We start from the raw sequence: 23271 nt of genomic DNA on the forward strand, positions 1-23271 counted from the left end.
AATATAGCACATTAGTATCATTTTATTCTGAGCAGATGGTCCTATAGCTGAGAGATGCTGTAATTTTCAGCGCACACAGCCTACTGCAGCTGTTCACTTGAATGTTGGCTTAGGAGCTCATTCTTGCCACCTGAACATGGAAATAAATGTGCAATTAAGTGAGGAGTGTTTGTTGTCCTTGCTAAATCCTGCTAATTTCTGTCAATGAACGCTTATATATTTCAAATGCCATCCCAGTGAGCTTTAGTCCGAATCTCTTATTTGGGTCTCATATAGTCTCCACGTATACCCTAAGGTTTGAATAGTGATTTGTTCTAATTGGCCTTGGCCACTCATCTTGTAGCTCATTGTTTTCCTAACTGCTGGGCAGAGGTTAATCCCACAAGCATTTTGCTGTGGAAAGAGTGACCCATGGCTAATATTCTATAAAGTGAAACAGTTATGGTTTATTAGGAAATCTGAAACCTCCTTTCTCAGTGTCAGATAAATTTGTTAATTATAATAAAATGCATATCTTGAATTGTTTCGGGTTTTTTAAAATATAGATTTCCAAAGGTTCCTTTATTTTCCTTCCCCCACCCGCCCCCAAAGTATTCTCTGAAAATACTTGCTCAAGAGAGGTAGCTTGCAGTTTGCAGAGTAAACAACCCATTTCTTTGAAAAGGAGATGAAGTTATGGAAGGGTTATAGGTGGTTTGATATTTCATAGATAGCCTGGATTTTTGTCTCCTGTTTTTTATCCTGATAACACTGATTCTTGTCCAGTTTGACCAGTCTCAATCTGTCCTATGCTGGCTTCCTTTATAAATATCTCTTGGCAGTAGAGATTTCTTCCTATTGCTTATCCACGGTTGTGCCCTTTTATTTTTCTTAGGCAATATGCTTTTTAAAAGACTTTTTTTCTCTTTTCTTGTAAGTCTTTGCCTCTACTTTGCTTTTTTTATTTTACCTCAAATTCTTTGCCTTTTATATGTTAAAACTTCCCTAAAACTAGCATCCCATCTATTCAAAATTGTCAATTTTGAGAAGTACTTCTTTGTGGAGCTGAGAGATGGATGAAGTATGAAGGATAATCCTTTCAGTGATGCTTTGATTTTTTTGGATTCCCCTACAAGCTTGGCTGTCCAAAGTAGATAGCTATTGGAGGATGGTTTTAGAGAATTTGGGGCTGTGGTTTGTAGCTCTGTTGCTCAAAGAGCATAGGATTGGTTTTTAGGAAACTAGATCCAAATTTGCTTACTAAGTGATTTTTAGAGTAGCCTGAACAGTTTGAGGCCATTTCCCCCAACTCTGCTATTTATTCTGTATCTGGAGTTTATAGATACCTTATCACTTGCATTTTCAACAGGCTTACATGCTCAAATGAAAATTCCTTGGGCTCGTCTGTTTGCAAAAGTTGATATATTTACATTGTTGTTTGGTGGACTGGATAGGGATTTTTTTATTTTTATTTTTCCTTTAAAGTCAGAGTCAAGGCAAAATACCATTTTGAATTGTTTGGGGATTTTATTTTGACGCTGTAGGTCAGCTACCTTGTTGGTGATCTTTAGCTGCCAAGGTTGACAAGAATGGCTTGTTAGATTCTACAAGGTACACTAAGTACTCAGTTTATTATTCCCCAAGTTATCCTACAAACCCTTTTGACGCCCTAACATATAACATTTGCTATTTTCTTATTTCTTACCAACGATAGAGGTATAAGATATTGTCAATTAAAAACATTTTCAATATGTAACCAAAACAGTACATGTTGACAAATTTATATTTTTTTAAAGTACTCTTGCTTCTTGATTTTAAGTTAATGGATGTGTCAGTTTTAGAATATTTGAACTTTTAGGCTAACTGAATATCTCTGCAAAGTTAGGTAGACCATTTTTGGGGGCTTGTTTTTGGCAGCATGTTAAGCACTTTTATTTTCTGGTATTTTTAGTCAGGGTTTAATTCTATGCTCTTTGGTACTAAATTTCCTCAAGTCTGTGGACACATAGCAGGTGAGTAAGGGTATGTGAGTTGACCCAGAATGCGGTTCTAGAGAATGTTAAAGATTTAAATTGTGCTTATGTGCATGTATGGAATATGTATGTGAAAAGTACAATTGTGATCTTAAATCGAATAGCTTAATGTGAAGTAAGAATTGCATAGGTGTCGCACTTTTTGAAGCTTTGTTGTAATTTCAGCTGAACGACTTGTGTTTAGTGACAAGTGTTTAAATTCTTCGATGGAATCTCTAATAGTTTGTGAAATATGAATTCTGACATTTCTTATCTTCTGTTTTTAGCAGGTAATTGCTGCCATGGAAACACAACTGTCTAATGGGCCAACTTGCAATAACACAGCCAACGGTCCGACCACCATAAACAACAACTGCTCGTCACCAGTGGACTCCGGGAACACAGAGGACAGCAAGACCAACTTAATAGTCAACTATCTTCCTCAGAACATGACACAGGAGGAACTAAAGAGTCTTTTTGGGAGCATCGGTGAGATAGAGTCCTGTAAGCTTGTAAGGGACAAGATAACAGGTATGCAGTTTTATGTAAGGTTCCTCACGTGTAAAGGATTGTGTTTTAAGGTATGGGAAAATAAGTTTACTGCTTGTAAATGATTCAGTGCTCGAGTTTTACACATCTAGATTTTCTCTCTGTTTCTGGTTACATCAACAGTATGAAACTTAGTTTTAGAGAGTTTTAAGTTTTCCTTTTAAAGCATCAAATAATATAATAAGTAGACTTTTTTATAATCTGAACTATACAATAACATCTTTGAAAAATGCTTTAAAGGTGTGTGTGTGTCTGGAGCAGCAAGTATCATGTTAACCTTTAGTTTTGAGATCTTTGAGCTTACATGATTTAGCATTTCAACAATGAAATACAAGGAGAATTGTTTTAGGAGAGGAAAAAACCTCTTAAAATGTCCTTTTTCTTAAGTCTCTATAGTCCTCCATTTGTATGGCCAAGTAAATGGTAATATTGACATTGTCAGTACGTAAATATTTGTACTGATACAATTTGAGTTTGGTAAGATCTTAGCTTCTGGAAAAAGTGGTGTATGAGTGCTCCTCTTATAAAGATAAGAATTAAAAGATGAGTATTTAGCCTTTAATGATGGTATATTTTGAATATTGGGTAGTGGAAAATCTCCTTAGTGTTTTGTAAGATTTGACTAAATTTTTAGAATAAGGCAAAACCTAATTAAGGAGAGTGTTCTTGGCAGAGAAGGGTTAATGCTTCCTGCGGGAGTTGTTTTTAAACACTGAAAACGAATGAAGTGTAGACAGACTCTAGCTTTTTCATGTTACTGTTAAATTTGAGTGATGGTGTGTATTAAATGGCTTATAACCAAAATATTAAGCTAAATATTTGAAATGAGGAAAGGATACTTAAAGGCAGTTTGAGGAGTTGGACGAGGAGTCTGAACTTTGACTGGTCGTATGATGTTGGTCACGTCAACCCTTGGCTTGAGCTTCAGGTTTCCCTTGGTAAAATGAGGTAGAAGGCAGAGGAAGGGGCGCCTAGCTAATTTCTGAGGCCAATTCTGACTTTTTCTGAGACGGTACCTTTAGCTGTTCTTTTATCAAGACAGCAGGGCTTATTGTCTCCAGGGTGACTTAGAGCTGTCACCTGGGCTTGGCCTCATAGTCGTATTTACTTGAGATACAGATTGAGGTTCACAGAGAGAATTTATTCATTAAAATCAAGTAAACCAAGTAAAAACTAAGTAAAACCTGGTTGTCATCAATCCATACATAATTATATTGTAACTAATTATGTTACTTAGACGTTCACCATGATTATCAGGAAGGTTTCTTTTTTGTTTTTGAATATTGATATTTGAATGGATGAGATTTTTCCATTTCTTTTTCCAAAATCAGTGTGAGCAGCATATGTAAAATTTATACGTGAAATTTATTAAAGAAACAGTTTTTGAAAAGTTGGGAAAAGTAGAGAACAAAGGCTTTTTATTACATGTGTCTGTCCTGGTACTGAATTTTATTTTATGTTTTTAGCAAAACAGCATCCTTTTATATGTGAATTTTGCAGTCTCTTCGACATAAATGTGATAAATGGTTTGAAGGTTTTGACATAAATGATGAGGTTTCTGGTTTGATTGCTTAGTAGTTATTCTTATTATTTAAAAAAATGTTGCTTGAACTAGGCATAAAGGTCACATTTTTTGTTATGGTAGATGAAAACAGTAAACCAATCATACATCCTTTGTATTAGGCATTTTCCACAGGAAACATTGCACAGATTTTCATCTCTTACCTCTGGTCAGTCTTGAATTATCTTACTCTTCTGTAAACCTTTTACTAGAACTATTATGTGGCAAAATTGGATAAATTTGACTTCTGTATCTTCAGACCCTTTGCTTCTCTGGCTTTACGTGGAGGATGGTAGTAATAGAACCACAGCGCATGGGTAATCTGAAAGAGTACCTGGTTAGATACTTAGATACTGGCAAAGTGTGTTAACATTTGTTGTCCATTTCTTTCACTCTCTCACCCCATTGCCTTTTCAGGGAGAGCTGGATAATGGAGGTTTCCACCATAGTGAAATGTCTGTTTAAAATCTCTCATAAGCTGAGTACCCAAGAAAATGAACAGTGAGCACCAAGGTCAAAAGATGTTTTTTCTAAGCGTAGTTCCATGATTTAGTCATAAATATTCCTCAAAATAACTGTTGCACTGGCAGACAAGTTTGAGAAAAATCTGTACTCTGTAGTTTTTAAGAACCATATTGCAGATCATTAACATAATAAAAACTATATTAAAATCCTGCAGTAAAGAAACCAGTTTGATTTACAGTTCCCCAGTCTTATTTAATCACAGAACTCATGGCGGGGGGTGTGTGGAAATACCTCCTTGACACTAGATTTCCATCGAACGTGTTGCTTTGGAAGTCATTTATTAACTGGTTATCAGAAAATCTGTAATTCTTCCATAAAACTTGTTCACGTCAATAAAATATGAGCATGTTTCATAAAATGAACATCCATGATAATGAACTATAAATTAAAAAGTTGAGTAGGCACATCGGAATACTAAGGACCTCTTCTAGTAACCCTGTTTTGATTTGGCCCACTAATGTCTTATTCTTGGTATGTGTTAAATCAGTATTTAGACGGGTCTGAATTGTTTAGCTTCAAACATAAAATTACCTTAGTTTTTTTTTTTTTTGTTATTCTGAGTTTCTTAGTAAGTACTTGTATTGAACAAAATAGTCTAGTACGTAGATTTCTAAAACTGGGTTTTGAATTGTTGCACCTGGCAAAGTGGGCATGTCTTCTGAAGAAGCTACTATTAACATATCTGTAAAAAGGTTTTGAAAGAATCTGTGGGGATTTGGACCCTGCCCTGTGGCATTTAGCATTAGTCATCTTGAGCAGTTTTTCAGTATATGTTTTTAGGGTCAGGGCAGAGTTTCTCAGTCCCTCTCTAATTATCCAACTTATTCTACCTCCTGGGGAGCTACCAGGGCAGTTCCTGGTATCTGATTTTGTAGGAGCGGGAGCATTAATTGATTGGGTTGTAAGAAGACTGGGATCACTCTGTGGGAAGAAAATTTAAATCCCTCCTTTTCACTTTTCTTAAGTCTTTCCTTACTTACATGGTGCTAAAACTAAGAAACTGTGTTTCAGGCACAAAATACCCAGTTAGGAAAGTATGTACCTCTTTCCTAAGTCCTAAAAGAGAGTATATCATTTTTAGATTGTGTCATTGTTAGCAAATTAATGTCACTATTTTGGTAGAATGAGGATTAGGGCAATACATTAAGAAATGTGTTCAGTTTCAAATACAATTATCTTCTCTCTAGTCGAAATTCTATTTATTATGTTGTTCATCAGGCTTGCTTTGGGCTTATGCCAGCTTTATGCTTCACCCTGTTTCCTATCTATAGGCATTAATTATGAGAAGCTAATGCTGTTCGTACAGCTTAGCTGATGTCGGTCTGTCCCTTTGAGTTCTCAAATGCACTTCAGAGTCCTTGACACCTGGTGATGCTGCAGGAGTGAAATGGATTTTATGAAGCAGGGAATGAATAATAGAGCGTTGAGAGTCAGAAAAACCCTTGAGGTGACCTTAGCCAACTCCCTCGCTGACAGGTGAGGAGAGGCCCAGCTTTGTTGACATGTTGAGTCCAAGACTACACATCTATTAAATGGCAGAGCGGGGACCCTAATTCTGGTTTTCTCATTCTTCCCTAGCATGTTTCCTCCTTGCCTTTGTTGGAGGGCCAGAACTCACTCTTTAAAAGCTAAGCACAGGACCAGCTGATGAATTTCTAGTGAGACGTATAACTTGTACAGGGGTCACGAAGGGGCATCTTCTGGTGAGTGGTGAGTCTCCCACAGGAGGAGCGTGGAAGATTTTTGAGGGTCAAGGAGTGAGGGATACATAAAACTAATGAGAGCATCCATGCTTCTCTAGAAACTTTAAATCTATGGTTGTCAATTCAGATAGTCTAGCCCTGTGGTTCCCAAGTCTGGCTGCACATCCTTACCTGAGGGAGTTTTAAATAATAAAGATTTCAGGGCTTCCCTGGTGGCGCAGTGGTTGAGAATCTGCCTGCTAATGCAGGGGACACGGGTTCGAGCCCTGGTCTGGGAGGATCCCACATGCCGCAGAGCAACTGGGCCCGTGAGCCACAACTACTGAGCCTGCGCATCTGGAGCCTGTGCTCCGCAACGAGAGAGGCCACGATAGTGAGAGGCCCACACACCGCAATGAAGAGTGGCCCCCACTTGCCACAACTAGAGAAAGCCCTAGCACAGAAACGAAGACCCAACACAGCAAAAATAAAAACATAAATAAATTAATAAACTCCTATCCCCAACATCTTCTTAAAAAAAAAAAATAATAAAGATTTCAGAGGCCCTGGGAATCTGTTGTCAGGAAAGCTCCCTAGGTGATTTGATGGGCAAGTGAGCAGTTTGGGGAATCATAGTCTTTATGGTCAGTAGAGTACCTGCATTGGAATCGCTTGGGATGACTGTCAGAAATGCAAGTTCCTGGGCCCTGCCCAGATCTACCTATGGAATCAGTCTCTGTAGGTAGGGCCTGGAATGTGCCAATTACCTGGGAGTTATTGACTTCTTTTCCTGAATATTTTGCAGGGAGATAGAACCAGGGATTTCCAGGTTTATCTGAATTCTGGCTGGAGGTGGGTGGGACAGGTGGGTGTAACTGCAGTGCCTAATTGTATGGCAAACTAAGTTTCAGATGCTGTTCCCTCCCCAGCTTTTGATCTCCTGGGGGTCAGGACTAGAAACGTTGAATGTAAAAGTCACCGGGCTGTGTCTTTACTAAATGCCTGACCTGTCCTTAAAAGAGTGTGTGCGTATGTAGGTATGTGCGTATGCGCGTATGTAGGTATGTGCGTATGCACATGTGTGTCTGTAAGTGTGTAATTAGTTTTCAGGACTCCAGGATAGCTTGTTCTGTAGCTGTTAGTTTTCCTTCAAAAAGAGGAGATAAGAGAATTATAGTTGAAGACCTCAGGTAATGAGTGTTGCTCTTTTTAGTTTTGATGTGATAGCTTCATTCTTAGCCTAGGAATTGCTTGAGGTGCGCCCTATGCTGACCCCATAAGCTGCCAATTAGAAGCTTTCAGACAAAATGGAAAAACAAAGGCCAAAACAAACATATAAAAATACAAATTACAGGGGCCCAGAGGAGGGGAGGGGCTTTGCAGATGTAGATTATCTGTGGACAGGCAGTGCCTTGGATGGGGTAAAAATCTTCCTGAGGGCCCATGGGCTAAAAATCTCATATAAAATGTGAGGGTTCTTAACTTATGTCCCTGTTGCTTCCTGAGAACTTCAAAGTTAGTTTTAATGCTGGTTTATTTTATGAGGATAATGTGATTTTCAAACTTCATTTTGATGACACGATATTTTCCCCTCCTCTTTTTAACAAATATACTCTTAGCTCCTCAGGATTGAAACAGATAAGTGGTATTTTATAAGTCTAATGCATACCTTCAAATTTAATAGCATTTATTTACTGTGATGAAGTCAGTCAATCACAGTGAGCCCAAGGCTGTGATGAACACTAATTTGAAAATGTGGTTGTGTGCATCAGTTACAGTCTGAAGGTCAGCTGTTAGTTGTAGGTATCCATAGTATCAAGAGATTAAGAATTCTGATTCTTGCAGACAGGTACTTGAAAAGATCTGGGCAGTTGGGTGGGTGGGTAGGTGGGTGGTGGTAGCTTAATAAATACCTCATTTTGCTGACTCTGGGTGCTATTTAATTAGAAATTTGGCAGAAAGGCTGGGTGTATGCCCAGGTATTCATAAAACAAGATAACTTGGCAGCACAGGGTAAATGCCGTGATGCCTAGTGTATTAACTGTGGAATATACATTTGAATATGGCTGTCTTTAAATATTAGTGGCTAAATTTGTATAAAATGAAATTTATATAATATGTGATGAAATTTACTTTTTTGTGGTATTGAAGAAACTATTTGTCTATTTATCAATATATCTTTAAACCACATTATTTTTCCATGTACTCTTGTTTTTTCCAAACATCATGACTAATCAGTCATTTCAAAAATTTGATGTTACTACTTGATGTTACTGGTTTTTATAAAGTTTCAGGGAAAAACTTTAAAATTTATTCTTTCAGGTTTATTTTTCTCCACTCAGACCTAACTTGGGTGTCTTATAGAACAATTTTCAAAGTGTCAGTCTTGATTAATTTAGATGAAGGATTTCAGGATGATGAAATTAGAAATTTATAAGATTTAAGAAACCAAGTACGTTTTTTTTTTCTTTTTTTTTAAAAAATCATCGTCAGGGAGGAAAAACTTTCCTCCAACCTCTTAGTTTAATTTGCAAGCCCCCAATTATTGAACCTAACAAAAGATAGGTTATACAATGTTATATGTCCATTGTATCTCAGTGAAACTGGGGGAAAAAGGGATTAACAGGAGAAGAGGCAACACAGTTTTTAGTAATATTTCACATGCATTGGAGTTCACAGAAAAAAAGTGAAGCAAAGAAGTTGTTAGACTCTGAGGCTTATATACCATTTTAACAAAGCAAAGGGGGTTTGGGTTCTGAGGGTGGGTAAATTGTAGGGGAGTGACCAAGAAAATATATAGGGGGAACTAATGGAAGATGAGAGCTATTTTAGCAGGGTTTATCTATGCAGATTCATCTTGGTGCTGACTCTCCATCCCCAGTGGTAAGAGTTGCTCTCCTCTTCCTGGTATAGGAGAGGGGAACACCTTCATAAGGGAAATTTATAACCTGCTTTTAGGCAGAAAAGAGTAGGGCAGAGAAAAGTACTCTTCCTGCATCTGTTGATTCTTAATTGCCTTTAACTCAAAATATTCCTTATGCTTATAACTGGCATATAACTGGTGGCAAGGCATATTCTGACTCTCTTCACCATGAAATAAGTTTAACTCTCAGCAGACTTAGAAGAGTTTCTTCTTCTGATAGCCTGTGGTAATGAAACCTTAAATGACTAGTTTCTGAGAAGAAAAACATCTATTGTGAGGATATGGAAAAGTTTGAAAGAGAACCGTTCCTGATTAATTTGTAAATCATCTGGATTTTTGTTTCTCTGATTTCTTGATGGTGATCTTTGTATTAATTTGTTTTATTCCACTAGAAGGAAATGAAGAAAAGTATTGTAACTCTGAAGAGCAGGTTGCACAGTTCTCCAGCAGCTTTTGAAGACTATTTACTGTGAAAATGAGGTTGAACCTGTTGGTTAAATGAAGTTTAGGAGTTTTGACTCTGTGCTTTCTTGGCCCTTGTTGTCACTGGGACGTTTTGCCAATACATTAGGAACATAGTGTTTTAGTGCCCTTGGCCTTACTGCGTTATTAGTTTGATACAAAACATAAACTTTGTTAATGTATGCAAATTCATAGAAAACAGAATACAGTTGAAGTTCTTTTGTAAGGATTCACCCCTTGAAATTTAGCAAGATATGAATGCGTATGTGCTCTTTGCTATTCCAGACCTTTCCACAGTGTTTCTTCTAGTTTTTGTTTACTTTTACATCAGAAAAAGTATACATACATACATATATCTATACATCAGGTGGTATAGAATAGAAACCATTTTCAATTTATTACTTAGTGGCTGTCATCATAATGATGGAAAAATGTAGATGAGAAAAAGATGAACTAAATGGAAGAACGTAAAGAACAAATTCTGATCCAGGAATCCTTCTTCTTTTTAAAATCTATAGAATGCTAAAATTCTGTTTCTCAGGTACGCAATTGATTTATCAATCTGCTTTTCTTTTGGTGGATTTTACTCTATTTTACTGCCTTATCTGTTACACTACCTTAGCACCAGCCTTTGCTTTCTTAACTTTCTAAATTATGAGTAGAGCAAAGTGTTTTTCTTTTGCACCTATTGGAACATTTCCTTTTAAGTATTACTTGAACAGAATAGTTGATCGTTGAAACTAAAGCTGTGCTTCAGAATTTGCCACCTTCTTTTGAGCTTGTTCTAAGTTACTTGACTTTCAAGTCCACTGCTGCTACTGAATTTTGAGAGCTGGGGAAACCATCAGAGTGTCCTTTCCAGCTAAAAACACTAACTTTAAAAAATATTTTCTGTCATTTTACTTGTGAGTGTCTTTTGATCTGTCAGGCCTATGCAGTGACTCATTTAGCATGATTTACTTCTTTTTTTAACATTTAATTAATTACTTATTTTTTGGCCGTGCCACGCAGCTTGCGGGATCTTAGTTCCCTGACTCAGTGATTGAACCCGGGCCGTGGCAGAGAAAGCATCAAGTCCTAATCACTGGACTGCCAGGGAATTCCCTAGCATGTTTTACTTCTTAATGTATCTGGTTTTGCTTCTTAAAGTATCAGAATGTCAGTTTTTGACACCATTGGATATCCCTTTTGTTGGTTATGGTATCTGTCATACATTTTTTGAGAGACTTCAAGCTGTAAAGCAGCATTGGCAGCTCTTCCAAGTATTGTGAAGAAATGGAGCCTCATTTAAAACTATATTTCTTGTGATCTAACTACTCAGTAGTCTCTTACATCATACATCACCGTAGGTAATTGAGGGGTGATGGCAGAGGCCACGGTCTAAGACCTGCTGTCCTCCCTGTTGGAGGACCCCTGCCCATCCCAGAGGGTCTTAGACATAGCCTTCCTTGGCTGGCCCAGCCCTACCCTGAGCCAGAGCACAGGGTAAGTGTGTTCAACCAGAAGAACCAGGAGGGCTTTCCTGTCTTTCAGATCAGACTGTCATCCACTTCTAGCGTGCTGTGCCTGTGCTGAAGAAGTTCATTTCTTTGGAATCCAAAGAGCAAAAGTTGCACAGGGTTCCCTGAAGCCTAGAGCCTCTGGGTGGGGCTGAGTGGGAGGAGGGGAGACAACCATCTGTACCTCTTGCGGCCCAGGAGACTGTCTGACCATTTAAGAAGAAGAAGAAGAAGAAGAAGAAGAAGAAGAAGAAAGCAATACTCAGTTTAAACTGTGTTGATAAGCGTTTCTTCCCATCTTTCCATGTGAAATGGACTTTGAATGCAGGGGTGGTAATAGTATTTACCAAACCCCTATGTACACTAGGGTTGTTATTATGTTATTAGCTTAGCTTGGCATCAAGTTCTTGGGATTAACATTGAAACAAAATGCCTGCTGTCTTCAACTCCCCTGCTAGGGAGGTGGGCTCATGAGCACTACTTTTAGAAGTTTTAGCCTAGAAAGAACGCATTACACTTAAGTTTAAATCCCAGCCTAGCCACTTACTTTATATGAGCTATTTGACTCCCAACTTGAATTTCTTCCATAAAGTGCCTAGCATGTTGGGGTACTCTCTGTGTCCCCAGTCCCTTCTTACCAGTTAATATTCATTTGGTTAGAAGACAGTTGTAGATGTTTTTTTCTTTGGGTAAACTGATTTTTGAAAAAAATCTCCAAATAAATCTGTTGTTTTAGAATTCTTAGATTTTCTCATGATGTGGGAAGTTTGCAAAGCTAATTTCCTGTTCTTTGCTTTCTAGGTGATTTGACGAACAAAATTGATTTTCTAGGAGTGGGACAAAGTGGGACTAGGAAATACAAGGCAGGACTTGTGAGCCCAGAAAGATGATTAATGATATTACACCAGCTTCTCTGAACTAGAGCACTGGAGTATGGAGTTATTGCTCTGTGTGGTATTGTGTGAATGTTATTCAGAATGAATTAGCTTGACTTAAAATATGGACGCACTCTAAGCCAAGCTTCCCCAGTGGAGTGTTATTGATCTGGAAGGTCCGCAAGTTGTTAAATAGAGCCATGAGGTATCAGATAGATGAAAACTAACTGAGGCTTGTTTTCACTGTTACTGACAGCTTCTTCCTTAAGATTAATACCCCTTTAATATAAATTGTAAATACCAGTACTAAATATTCTAATTTCATAAAGTAAGGTTTTCAAGTAGAGAAATAGAGATGTGTGTGTGTGGATATTAAGAAGCCCAGTATTCCTGTAGTGTTAGCAGATCAGAGGACTTAGAAAAAAAATTGCTGTCCCTTTGTTTTCTTTCTGTTGAAATATTCATTGAAAGCATTTAAAGCATTGCTTTATTCAGTCATCACAGATTTTACAGATTCTAGTTTGTGTAAGGGGGGGTGGCGATTTCCATGAGGGCATGGTTAACTTAGCAGATGCAATTTTACATCTTGTTTTCCTTTTTTTGTTAAATCCTTATGCATATTGTGAATTAGAGTTTATTTTTAGCTCTTAATGAGTTCTTTTCTCATCATTGTACTTTTTGTTGGAACTCTGTTTTCTACATAATGCTTTGATTTTGAAGGGGGAGTGTATATGGCTCACAAGACTTGTATCCATCCCCAATCCCCACTCCAACTCAACTAGAATTTGCATTTTTTTCATTTGAGGCAATAGATCCGGTTATGTTACCTTGTAGAGTAGATGTGGTGATGCCCTTGACTCTTCACAACCTGTTTGACCTTCGGGATTTATCCTGAGAAAGTCAGATTCTCCCTTTAAAGTAAGGTTTAAAGGAGACATATCTACATGTAAACAGGTAAGCCAGAATCATTTCATTGTATTCAAGGTCACTGGAGCCTGAGGGAGCAACTTTATTTCTTCATGTTTTGAGCTTTAAATCCAGTCTTAAGGAGTCACTGGGTCATTAACACTGGCCTCCAAGATACTGTGTTCTGAATCCTTCTTCCTAACCCTGATACTTGTCTCTGAGAGCTTTTTTCATACCACTAAAATGAATTATAGTTGCTTTTAGTCCACTTTAAAATGTATCTAAATAGGCTGGTTATGGTGTGTCAGATCAATTGATTTCTATAAAATAAAGGCACTTTCCTAAATGATCTGAAATCGTATCTAGCCCTAGAATTCTGTGACTTTTCTCTTGTGAACATAACTGCAAAGTTAGTTCTTCTTAAGCATAGTGCTTAGGGATTCTGACATGTATGGTGCAGACAGCATATTACCTTTTCAAGCAGAATGATTTGGAATCTAACATTTAACCTCAAGATATTTAACCAGGGTTGTTTTTAGACCCTTATATTCTTGTTATTTCTGGACCTTTATTTCAGGGGTAAATTCCCTTCATTCATGTTGTAATCAGGTTAAAATACAGAATTGTCAATACTGATTTGTTACTGTGTTTTTTTATCAATACATTTCCTTTTGTAAGTGCTGGAAATTGGAAGCCTTTCTAAAAAGGCATGATAAGGTTGTTCACTGCATTATATTCCCCAATTCCATATTTGGGAACATTAAAAACAGACCTAATGAGCTATTAAAAATCAGAATGTGGAATCTTCTGAGCTTAGGTTCCTTGATTTTTTTTGAAATTTTAGTTCTCTAAGTGTTTATGGAAAACAACATTATGTGGACATAGCCATCATGTAAGGAGGGCATCTAATATTCTTCCCTGGTTTCTAGAGCTGGACAGCAGAGTTTTAGAGTCCCTCCCGCCTTTTTTTGAGGGTGGTGGTGGTGAGATATTGCAAATGAACTTAATTTAGTGTATACAGTTCTTAGGTGATTTTGGGTAGGTGAAAGTGAACATCAAAGAGGGAGGAGTGAGGCTTAGCTGTTTCTCAAGACCAAATTCTGCCACATGTACAGACATCTAGCAACCTGGCCCTAAGTGACTGATATAGTTACTTTGCAAGCTTAATGAAATCCCAGTTCTCTGTTCTTTTATAGGTGCTTCGAACACACCTTCTGTGAAATGTTCACTTGAGGCTGACAGCATTCCAGAGGTGTGGATCTGTGCCCTCTGTTTGCATATGCAAAAGGAAATCCTTCTAAACAAAAGCTAAACCCAGGACCATTTCATATTTAGGGGTCCTATCCATAAGGGTACAAGTTAAAGCCATCTTGGATTCTTGTGTCCTGTTTATACAGGGGTGGGTAGTGTTTGTAAACTACTTTAGCACATCTGCATATCTTGAATACCTTTGATTTTACCAATGAGACCCCATTTCTAACTCTCATTACACTAATTAACAATAAGTAGCTTAAGGAACAAAAACCCATTTTGACATTCATTATACTAATTAGCAGAGATATGGTTGTTGATTTAGATATGGATAGTAGATAGTCTTGTTAACTAGTCATTTTTGGATGTTGGTCCTTACTTGTGTTTTGCTAGTTAATTATTCCTGGGCTGTGTGTGCATTCAGGATAGTGTGTTAGATGACCACTCCTAGAATTAAAGCTACTGGCACATAAATAACATCACACTGATTCATGAAAAACTAAAAAAAAATTAATTGTGGTAAAATATATATATAACATGAAGTTTACCATTTTAACCATTTTAAGTGTATAGGTCCATGGCGTTAAGTATATTCACAATGTTGTGCAGCTATCACCACTATTTGTAGAACCAGTCCATCATGCCAAACAGAAACTCTGTACCCATTAAACAGTAACTCCCCACCCTGTTTCCCCCAAGCCATTGGCAACCACCATTGTACTTTTTATCTCTGTGAATTTGCCTATTCTGGGTACCTCATATAAGTAAAAAGTGAAATTGTACAGTATTTGTTATACCAAAGTACTTTATTTATTTATTTTTTATAAATTTATTTATTTTATTTACTTATTTTTGGCTCTGTTGGGTCTTCGTTGCTGCGTGCAGGCTCTCTCCAGTTGTGGCGAGCAGGAGCTACTCTTCGTTGCAGTGCGTGGCCTTCTCATTGTGGTGGCTTCTCTTGTTGCGGAGCACGGGCTCTAGGGTGCATGGGCTTCAGTGGTTGCAGCTCAGTAGTTGTGGCTTGTGGGCTGTAGAGCACAGGCTCAGTAGTTGTGGCACATGGGCTCAGTTGCTCCACGGCATGTGGGATCTTCCAGGACCGGTACTCAAACTCGTGTCCCCTGCATTGGCAGACGGATTCTTAACCACTGTGCCACCAGGGAAGCCCTACCAAAGTACTTTAAAAGTAAATTTTTTTTATATATATATATACACACACACACATATATATATAATTTACTTCTAAAATACTTTTAAAAATAATATATATAATATTTATAACATATATATTGTATATACAGTAATAGTTTCAGGAGATACTAAATTTCTTTCTTTGGACCATGGGCTTTTTCTGTGTATTTTATTTCCTTTCATTTCAACTTGCCTTTAGGAATCAACCCCTCCCTTTGAAATAATTTCTTTGTTTTCAAACTTAGTTCTTGCCAGTTTCCCATAAAAGGAATATCCAGGTAAAACAGTGAATTTGTGCAGTATTTAATCAGATTGCTCACTACTTGCAGGGATTTCATCTCGCCCCTTTGCAGTGGTCCCGCCTGGTTCAGGCTTGTTTTCTTCTTTTGGAAGTTGCCTGCAATCTCCATGGCATAACGGCAGGCCACCTGGAAGAAGAGGCAGTGGCACACACGGTAGATTCAGAAAAGAACTAAAGCAGCTTTGCCCTCCAGCAGTTTTCTCTGCCTTCACACTTTTTTTCTACTTCTTCTTCTCCCAGAGAGTCACAGCGTCCAGGGATGACCGCCTGAGGGGTGTCCTGGGACACAGGGCGATGGCTCCAGACTTCTTTCTCTTTATCTCACTTCATCCTTTCCTCCACTGAGAACCTGAAGGAAATCTTGGCAGAAAGCTGTTGCTCAGTAGAAGGAGCCAAAGAGGGAAAAATAGAAATTCTCTTCTATAGTTTTAGCTTTTCCTTCTATTTTTCTTCCTTCCCCAGCACTCCTTCTACCCACCCCACCCCATCCCACCTCCCCTAAAAAAAAAAAACACCAAAAAAACAATTAACCAACCAACCAAAAAACCAAAAAAACCCCAAAAACCCAGCCAGGGACATTCCTTTTTAGACCACAGGAACAATTACTGTAGTAAAGAAAGCCTTAAGCATCTTCCTGCAGCAACTTTGGGAGACAGATGCTGATGTAGGTTGAATTTAGAGGCAGGTGGTGGCCTGTTTCTGCCTTTACATTATTTCAGATTCTATGCTACTGAGTAGAGCAGTCTTCCTTTAAAATTTTCGGTCTCATATCTTCGCCTCCTGCCTTCTCTGTTGGCATCTGCCAGATGCCTGCTGTCTACAGGAGCATCATTCCACGCTTAGTGACTGTATTTATTTTCAGTGCTGGCTATTGACAACTTAAAGAGCAATTCCATGAGTTGAGACTTAGCAGAAAGGCTCCCCCGGTGGAGGCTTTAATAAAATAATAAAATAATAAAAAAAAGTTAATACTTTTTATAGTTTAAGGTCTTAATTCAGGCTTCATGCAGACTTCTCCGCACTGCGTTCTTTGTGGCGAGCTACCAAAGACCTCTTATTGGGATAGGGAAGATGTTCCTCTGGAGCTGTAAGTTCTTGACCGGTATTAGTGGTAAAAGTGACTCAGGTTAGCAGCCTTTGTCGAACTAAGAATCTTGGCATGCTGGAGAATATCAGCCAGTGTTGGGTACTTGATTAGGGTAGTGACTATCTGTTAAAGAGATCCTGAGTCACAACATACTCTGATAATGTAATATCTTACATTTTTTGCACCTTATTTTTAAGGTGTGGTAGAGGTGGAGGGAACTGGCCATAGTTTGCAGAGGGAGATGCAGAATGTTCTAAACTGGTGACTTTCTTTTGTTTTTGAGCTAGGAGTTAGAAGCAATGCTTTCTATATGCAGGGGATGGTCTGGTCCACTAGTGATTTGTTGATTATTCCATTTTATGGTCAATCTTTGAAGCAGTCTTTTATTTGATCAGAAGTAAGAGAGGTATTTCTTTTCAGTTTGTATGGAGAAATTTGTAAGACCCTTCATGGATGCAAGAGAAGATTGTCTCTCTGATTTCATAAGACCATTCCATATTGAGGTATTCTCTTTCCTGCTGTACAGTTGGTGGGAGTATAGTTCCAGAAGCCAAGAGACAGGTGCTCTCTGTCCTTGCCTTAGTATAGACAAGGGGTCAGTATGGGACCCAAGCAAAATCAGTTAAGTATTTTCTCCCAAGACCTCAAGGAAGTGATGGAAGGATGAGATGGTGATGGTGACCCATCTCATCAGACTGTGTGTTTTAGATCTGAGATGATGGCTGTTCTTTTTACTACTTAGCCCACTGGAGCCTGGTTCCTAACCCCTATTGATTCTGAAAATTTCTGTGCCTCTTCCAATAAATTCCCTTTTGCTAGTTAGCTAGAGTCAGTTTATGTTACTTATAATATAGAACTCTAGTGAAACAATTCTTGCTTAATTCACATTTCTGTCTCTGTGTGTCAGAGTTTACTTTTCTACACACCCAAAAGTAAGCTTACTGATTTTTTTTTTTTTTGGTTGACATCACATTGATCCATAAGAAAGTAACTTTTGAAATTGCTTAGAAGTCCCTGTTTTGAACTCACCATCTTTCCACACAGGGCTGTCAAAGAAGGTGCAGGTTCCAGGCCTCACTTTCTAGATAACATCTTGTTTAGACCAGAAAGTTTTCCATTAGGAAGTTATTTGAATTGAAATGGGAGATTGAGCCCTTTTTTGGCTCAGGTCATATTTCCAGTTAGTTGGATACCTTTCACACCTGTATCATTCTAACTTGAATTTTTAGTTCTTTAACATACCATGTATGTTCAACTAGATTCTCTAAAGCACCTATGATGTGGAAGAAGTTAAGCTGCAGTCTAGAGTCATCAGATACACAGACATATTACTGCTTCGTAGGGATAAAGGTGTTGTGATTTTTATTTTTATTTTGGTTTGTTTGGAACAGCTTTTACCTCTGATGGAGTCTGAGGGTTGTTGTTTAAGGACTATCTTTCACTTCTAACAAAACAATTACCCCTTTTTGTACGGTACTCTTTATTGCCAGTAACTCTCCAGGGTTCACATCCTGACCATTTTCCCAGTGTCTGTAGGGTCACAGTTTTCCCTCCCTTGAACCTGTTAAATTTGTCATAGCTATAATAGATGAACTGCCCAAGCTGACCGCTTACTTGCCCTGAGACTTTTAGCTTTGAGGAAAACAAAAGCTATTGGTAAAGATGTCTGTCTCTGTTTTGCGAGGTATATACGTATGTGTATTTTATAAAGTCACTTGGCTCTATCTTTCAAAGAGTTGACTCATATTTGATTCACATTGTCATTGGTGGAGGAAACCGAAGTTCTGATATAATTATGCAAAAGTCGTAGGTGCAATGAAGATAATTGATATTCTGTCCTAAATAACATCTTGTGACTTCTCCCCCATTTCATTATGTTCTGTGGTCACTACTTTCCTCCTTGAGTGAGATCACCAGTAGTAATGGCATTCTCTGTGGTCACTCAGCTGGTTAATCTTCAGAGGTCAGTAATGTTCGGTGGCTCCTGCTGTTTATAGCAGCTGATGAGAGGCATATACCTTGTAGAAAAACAAGTTTGCTTGTGATTAACCTTTGTTTATTCCCTCTGCTTACTTAGTCATCATTTAATTAAAACCCCTTGGTTTCTAGCCATGTGGGGATATAGGTATGCTTAGAGGCATTAAATTTCTGTGTTCCATAGAGTCAGTGGTATACATCATCAGTATCCATTTTTTTGAACAGTCTTCAGTTCTCTTTGAAAAGATTAAATTCTAGTTTTAGCTTTATTTTTGTATTTTTATTTCTAATCATTGATGCAGAATCTTAACTTTGTTTGAAATACGATCAATTTTATGTTCTTACCATGCAACCTGTTAAGATATTTATGTAAGCTTTAGAGGATTAGAATGGGATTTCTGTTCAAGTAGCTTTAAGTAAAAACACAGCATGGAGGTGGGAAGAAGGATGGCCTGGCCAACATATTACCAGGTTTTAGGAAATGATACAGAAAATCTTTGAATAACACCTTAATTAGGCTGTAGATTCTGCATTCAGAAAACAAAATCCTGTGGAGATTGTAAAAATCTCACTTAGCTCCTGGTCACTTGATTTGAATTTCCATAGAAATTTTGCTTCACTTTTTTTTTTTATCCTAGATGAAAGTGATAGAAAATTAAAATGAAGGAACACCTTAGCTTTGTAAGGAATGATGGAATCAAAGGCTTAGGCAGCAGTCAAGATTGGGAAGTAATTATATCTTATGGTAAGATTTGAAATTTGACCAAGGACAATTATTTGACGAAATTTGGTAACTAATATAGTTATCACTGTGGTTAACTTTTAGGGTTTTTTTTTCTGGATATTCAACCAGAAGTCTTGAATTGCTAGGAAAGAGAAGAAATTATGGGTTAATTCCCATGTTTTAAGAGTGGAAGGACTATAATTAAGATGGCCAAGTAGCATAGAATACTTAATTGAATTTTTAAATTATATGTTTAATGTAATCTTTCATATTGTGGAGGCTTATGAAAAATAATTTGCCCCTCTTCCTTGCTTCAAAAGAATGCTGTTTAGAACCAGTCAATCTTTATCTGAATCTTAACTAAATCTCAGAGATGTCTGAGGTTTTTACACATACACAAGTCACAACTGTAAGATGATAAAACTTTTTAAACCATAATACAAGTTTTACTTCCTTTAGTTTTAGGTGTATGTTTTTTAGGGAAGAGCAGAGGATCAAGAACCCAAATAAAGTATAGAAGGCTTTTGGGTTAACGAAATGCAATTCAGAGTATATATATGTGTGGTTTCTTGCTAGGAAATATTCTTCCTTGGGGAAAGTAAGATTGGTAATTTAGGTATATATGGAATACCTTAATAATGTTAGTGTTTATTAAGAGAAGTAGAATAAGCATTATATTATATTTGGGAATAGGACTTAACTAGTAAGTGATCTGGCAGCATACATGAGGTTTTCAAGTTTTTCCCCAAAGAAAGGAGATTAGTTTGTAATATATAACTATTTAGTGTTCTGTTGCTTTATAAAATAGCAAGTAAGAAATTGTCAGCAACAAAATAGGAAAACTCCTCGACACTAAAGGTTTTTGCATACTAGAATGAACTAAAGACTAGTGTTTAGTGAAATCTTTGAGTGATGTACTTGTAGTCAAATACCTAGTGTTTTGTATAGCATTCTCCTGAATAGGATGCTCTTTAAGGTGACTGATTCGAATGCACAGGTCTGAAATTATTTGTGAAACTTACTTGACAAGAGCAAGGTAGATTTTGTCACTGATGAGGTATCATTTAATGGATCTAGGTCTTAGACTTAGCAGGAGGCCATAAACTCCTTGACCCCTTTTCTTTAAGGGACGCTTGGTGGCAGAAAGATGAATTAGTATGAATGAGCGCTCTTCTGTTACCTGTCTTTGCCCTAATCTTGAAATGTGTTTGTAGAATTATGTAATATGGCCCCTAAAACCTAGAAGCTCTGTCTGTAGAAGTTGCTTTCCCACATCCAGAGGGTCCTTAATACTAATCTGGTGCCATGAAAACACAGCACTTTCCCCAAGAGTGAACCTCAGATATGAGAATAAGCAAGTAGTCCAGTAACTTTAGTAATAGCAGATGAAAGAAAACATTTTAAAAGTTCCTAAGTTGAATTAGTTGAGATGCTCTTCTTGAATAAAATTTTTTACCTGCACCCTGCTTGTAGATTTGTGGGTATATGAGACAATAAAATGGTAATAAGTTAAAAAGATTATTTTCGTGTTTAGGTTTTTCCTGTCTCACAGGGTTAATGTATCCAGGAGTTAGCAGTAGTGGTCAGGTATACTAAGTTGTGGACTATATAATTTGAATATTTCATTTTTAATATACTTTTAGTCAGTGGTAAAAGACACACCTCTCTAGTTCCATGTGATGGTGCTTTTGCTGTGATGCTGATGTGGACAGTGCTCCATCACCTTTGTGTGCTGAATGATTGTCTAGGCCAAATCTTTTAAGCATTTGCTTTTCTGTCCTTGTGTTTTTGTGAATTTTTAATTTAGAGGATTACAGGACCTAATTCTTTCAACTTTTAAACTAGGTGATTGTGGAAGAGATGCTTCTGTGTGATATGAATGTGGCAGTTGCAAGAGCTGGCCCCTTTTGTATTTCTGTTTAGATGCCATCTGTTAATTGGGGGAGAAATTGCACTGGGGTCTCAGAGTGGTTTGCTGTAACATAGCTGTCTCTTAGCAAGAAACAAAGTGGATATTTATTTTTGTCAGGGCACCTCTTTGACTTAATGGTAGCCATGGCTCCCACCTGACTTGCAGCCTTTACCACTTTTACTGTGTCCTGCTCAGCTTCCTGTATAGATTTCGTTCCATTGGGATTCTTTCCTCTTTACTGCTTCAGAGAGGGCTTTTTTTGAGGTCCTTGAAGCTGTATCTGCAGTATTTAAATAGGTTTCCTTTATAGTCAGCATTTATACCCTAACCTGCCAAAACACAATTGGTCTGTTTGGGGATTTCTCCTAAGTATAAAAATCAGTGCTTTTGTGTGACTATTTTAAATTGAGGGGGAGGAAAAAAAACCCTGCTCCTCACATCGTCTTGGAAATGTAACTGCCTTTCTTTATTAAATATAGACTAAACAAAATGTCCTGTACAGAGAGAAAGAAAATCGTATGTTATTTATACCTAAATCTTTGTGTAGATTGGGGACAATGGATTCCTCTGGAATTTTACTTCCTTTGTTGTTGCTAAAAATATCAGTAATTTCATTCTGGTCTGTCTTTTTAAAATAAAATGAACTAAAGTGGAGAGTTGTCCCCAGATGGAAGCCTTGTCACTTGTATGGAGGATACTTTATCAGTGATGCAGATAAGAAGGTGAAATATGTGCTTTTACTTTATTTGAAACTTTCTTTTCTTGATGATAACAGTGCTCTCCAGTGTCTCCTCCTTAAATGACCTGGCCTTCCTCCCTCCCCATCTTTATTTTTTGACTTGGTATTACCATATTATATGTAAAGGACTTAGATATGTGTGTGAATTCAGAAGTCGTGTATAACTTCGTGATTGCTACACAAAATGTCAAAGTGAGGTTTGTTAACACTTTGCGCCCACTTAGGGTGGTTATTAACACTTTCACTCATAATAGCAGCTTAACTGGGAGTTGGGGAGCATTCAGGTACATATGTTTTTATAGCTTTGTAAAAGAGATCTCAGAAATCATAAGCCTTCCCTGGGGCCGCCATCTTGAGTGCTGCTCTTTGTTGGCTGGAGGTTATCTACACCCTGTTAGATTCATAGTGAATGAATATTTGAGAGGTCATTAGGTGGGTGGTTCTGTAGTCATGTCAGGGTATTAACCTAAGGTTCTAAAGGTTCCTTGTGTCTTGTTACTCTTGTGAAGGTGAGACGTTATCGCGCCAAGGAAATACAGACCCTCCTGGGGTTTGAGGGGTTGCTTTCAATTCCAATCCTGGCCCTTAATCTGGAAGGCCCTCTGAAGGAAAAGAGTACTTGTTCCAAAAGTTCAGTTTTGGGGGAAAAGGCCACTTGGATTGAGTTAATCAGGCTCATTTTCAGATACAAGTATATTTGGCAGGGGCTCAGAGAACTGTAATGTGAACAAAAGTTTTTGTGGAATAGGAGAATTAGGAATAGAAGGTTTGGGCTGGGATTTGTCCAGATGAGGAGTTTGCGATTTAGGATTGGGGCGATTTGTAGGGACTTGTGAAAGATATGATGAGTTTTCATCCTCTCATTTTTGTCTTTTTAGAGATCTCTGGGGACTTTATTGAGAGGGATTTGGGGTCAGATCCCAGTTCTGGGTTGTCACGGCTTCTTCCCCAGGAGTCTCCTTGATGCTAGATCTGTGTCTCCTTAGTGATTGTTCAATCCGCCAAAGTTAACCTCCGTAGGTTTCTCTCATGTGTTTCATCGTCACTTCCTGCTTGGTTCATCCTACAGTATGACCACTACAAGCCTTTACATGGGGTGCCCCAGTTCTCAAGATG

The 23271-nt window shown here is 37.8% G+C and overlaps 1 protein-coding gene across 7 annotated transcripts in view; it reads left to right on the forward strand.

The window, feature by feature from the left end:
- ELAVL2 (ELAV like RNA binding protein 2) overlaps positions 1–23271 on the forward strand; it is a 132056-nt gene that overhangs the window by 57235 nt on the left and 51550 nt on the right. For all 7 annotated transcript variants that reach the window (XM_027088925.1, XM_027088921.1, XM_027088922.1 and 4 more), the window contains exon 2: positions 2279–2522. In XM_027088925.1, the coding sequence (XP_026944726.1) occupies positions 2294–2522 (229 nt within the window). In that variant the 5' untranslated portion in view covers positions 2279–2293. The remainder of the gene's footprint in view (positions 1–2278; positions 2523–23271) is intronic.

Source organism: Aethalodelphis obliquidens, unplaced genomic scaffold, assembly GCF_003676395.1.
Source record: "Aethalodelphis obliquidens isolate GAN/ISIS:26980383/991018 unplaced genomic scaffold, ASM367639v1 scaffold64, whole genome shotgun sequence".
Taxonomy (NCBI): Eukaryota; Metazoa; Chordata; class Mammalia; order Artiodactyla; family Delphinidae; genus Aethalodelphis; species Aethalodelphis obliquidens.